Raw genomic sequence first — 1949 nt, 5'->3', positions numbered from 1 at the left:
TTTTTTTTCTGTTTCAACTTGAATCAATTAAATTGATAATACTGAATTTTTTTTAAAAAAATCTTAACCAATTTGATGGCAATATATATCTCAAGAAAGATTATAGAGATAAATGAACATTTTTCTCGAAAATAACAATTTATCTACAAGAAAAAAATTCACGATCTAAGCACTTACCAAATTCAAATTCATATTAGTATATAACTATATATCAATCTTTATAAAAAGCCTACTTTAAGTAGAATATCATATTAGCAACTAATCTTCGTTGCATATTTCTGCTTTTTATAATAACAATGTGTATTTTACGTCGACGCTTCTTCCTCCTCCCCCAGGTTTTTCGAGCATGAGTCATAATCAAACAACAAGAAGACAAAAAGAAATACAATAAAAATCTGAAATAAAAAGAACATTTGGTCTTTGTGAATATAAAAAGCCATACTCGCATCAATCCTTTCTTCACCTCTATTTCTTCTCACTAAACAAATATCAAAACCCATTTACAATCTCTCTCTCTCTTTGTCTCTCTACAAGCTCTCTATATGCACCAAGTCGATCTAGAATCCTTTGTTTCTTCAGTATGCGTCGGTGGCTCCGACCACCGAAAGATCGCATGTGAGACCCTCGCCACCGAACAACCGACGATCCCACCTTACTACAGCAACTCCGCCGCGAGTCCGAACGATTTCCCGCCGCAATCTTACTTCTTGTCAAACGATGCTGATCAGCTCGAGTGGCTAAGCGGCAACGCCTACTTTGATCGTCAAGATTCACAGAGAGGCAACTCAGGGATACTCAATCCAAACCAACAACACACGAACACGAACACGAGCTCGCAACGCTTTTTACTTAAATCCAAAGCGTCGATCATCGGTTTACCTAAAACGCAAAATACTTGTTTCAACGAGGCTAAGCAACGGCGACACAAGGGCGGCAAAAACAAGGTCGTCTTGAGACGGGTCGGGTCACGAACAAAGACGGATAGTAGTACTTCGGTTCGCGAACCTTCTTCTCCTAAGGTATCTTGCATCGGGACAGTGAGATCGAGAAGAGAACGCAGCCGCCGTATGCAACGGCAGAAATCGAACCGGATCGAACCGACTAACCGGGTTAAGAAATCCGGGTTTATAGCGAGTTTCAGAGCCATCTTCAGGATCAAAGGCGGATGCAAAGACGTGTCGGCGCGTGGGTCTCACGGGGCGTCGAGTAGGAAACAAGACATCAGGAACCGGCTCCCGAAGGAAGCTGTTGCGAAGTCTTCTTCTTCTTCTGGTGACGGCGGAGAGGAGGTGGTGGTACCCGTACCCGGTTTGGGTGGGATGACGCGTTTCGCTTCCGGAAGAAGAGCGGATTTGTTGGATGGTGGGGGATGTTGACGTGGCCGCGTGACAAGTGTGTTAATAGTTATACATGTGGGGTATAGTTTTTTTTTTTATTTTAAGTCCAGGGGGAGGAAAGTAAGTAGAATAGAAACAGTACTTTGGTTGTCTTTGTCTGAATTTAGTTGGTGTGATCTGTTCTAGTTTTTGATACAGTCGTTGGTGAACACGTGGCAACTGGTTTAAACGATTTATTTATTTTGTTTATAAATAAAACACACGGCGGCAACGCGAGAACGGTGATTTCACACCCACCGGACCCTTCTTTGTTTAAGTTGTAAATAGTTCAGCTAATGTTTACATCTGTACATGCGTGTAAGCGTGTTGTATTTAACATTTTTTTTGGTTGAATGAGAGAATTGTTGATAAGTAGTAAGTTTATTCAAATTTGAGAAATGATTGAGCTGAAGATTAATGTTGCAAACATTGAATCTTAATGTTTGTGGGGTAATGCAAATAAAATCAAATGAGCGAGCTAGGGGAAAGAAATCAGTGGAGTGAGAGCTGTTTGTGATGCCAAGCGACAACGTCTTTGTATGGCAGATTTCCCCCGAATATGTCTAAGGCACT

General features: G+C 41.1%; 2 protein-coding genes across 2 annotated transcripts in view; one reads left to right on the top strand and one right to left on the bottom strand.

Annotated features, from left to right (window-relative positions):
* On the top strand, nt 431-1751 carry LOC104785912. The gene has a single exon (XM_010511197.2). It carries the CDS (start codon nt 543-545, stop codon nt 1374-1376), a length of 834 nt encoding a protein of 277 aa, XP_010509499.1. The 5' UTR covers nt 431-542; the 3' UTR covers nt 1377-1751.
* LOC104788967 (1-(5-phosphoribosyl)-5-[(5-phosphoribosylamino)methylideneamino] imidazole-4-carboxamide isomerase, chloroplastic) overlaps nt 1869-1949 on the bottom strand; it is a 1942-nt gene continuing 1861 nt past the window's right edge. The window contains exon 3 of the mRNA XM_010514724.2: nt 1869-1939. Coding sequence (XP_010513026.1) covers nt 1869-1939 — 71 coding nt within the window. The remainder of the gene's footprint in view (nt 1940-1949) is intronic.

Source organism: Camelina sativa, chromosome 5 (assembly GCF_000633955.1).
Source record: "Camelina sativa cultivar DH55 chromosome 5, Cs, whole genome shotgun sequence".
NCBI classification, from domain to species: Eukaryota; Viridiplantae; Streptophyta; class Magnoliopsida; order Brassicales; family Brassicaceae; genus Camelina; species Camelina sativa.
This window is presented reverse-complemented; position numbering and strand designations above follow the sequence as displayed.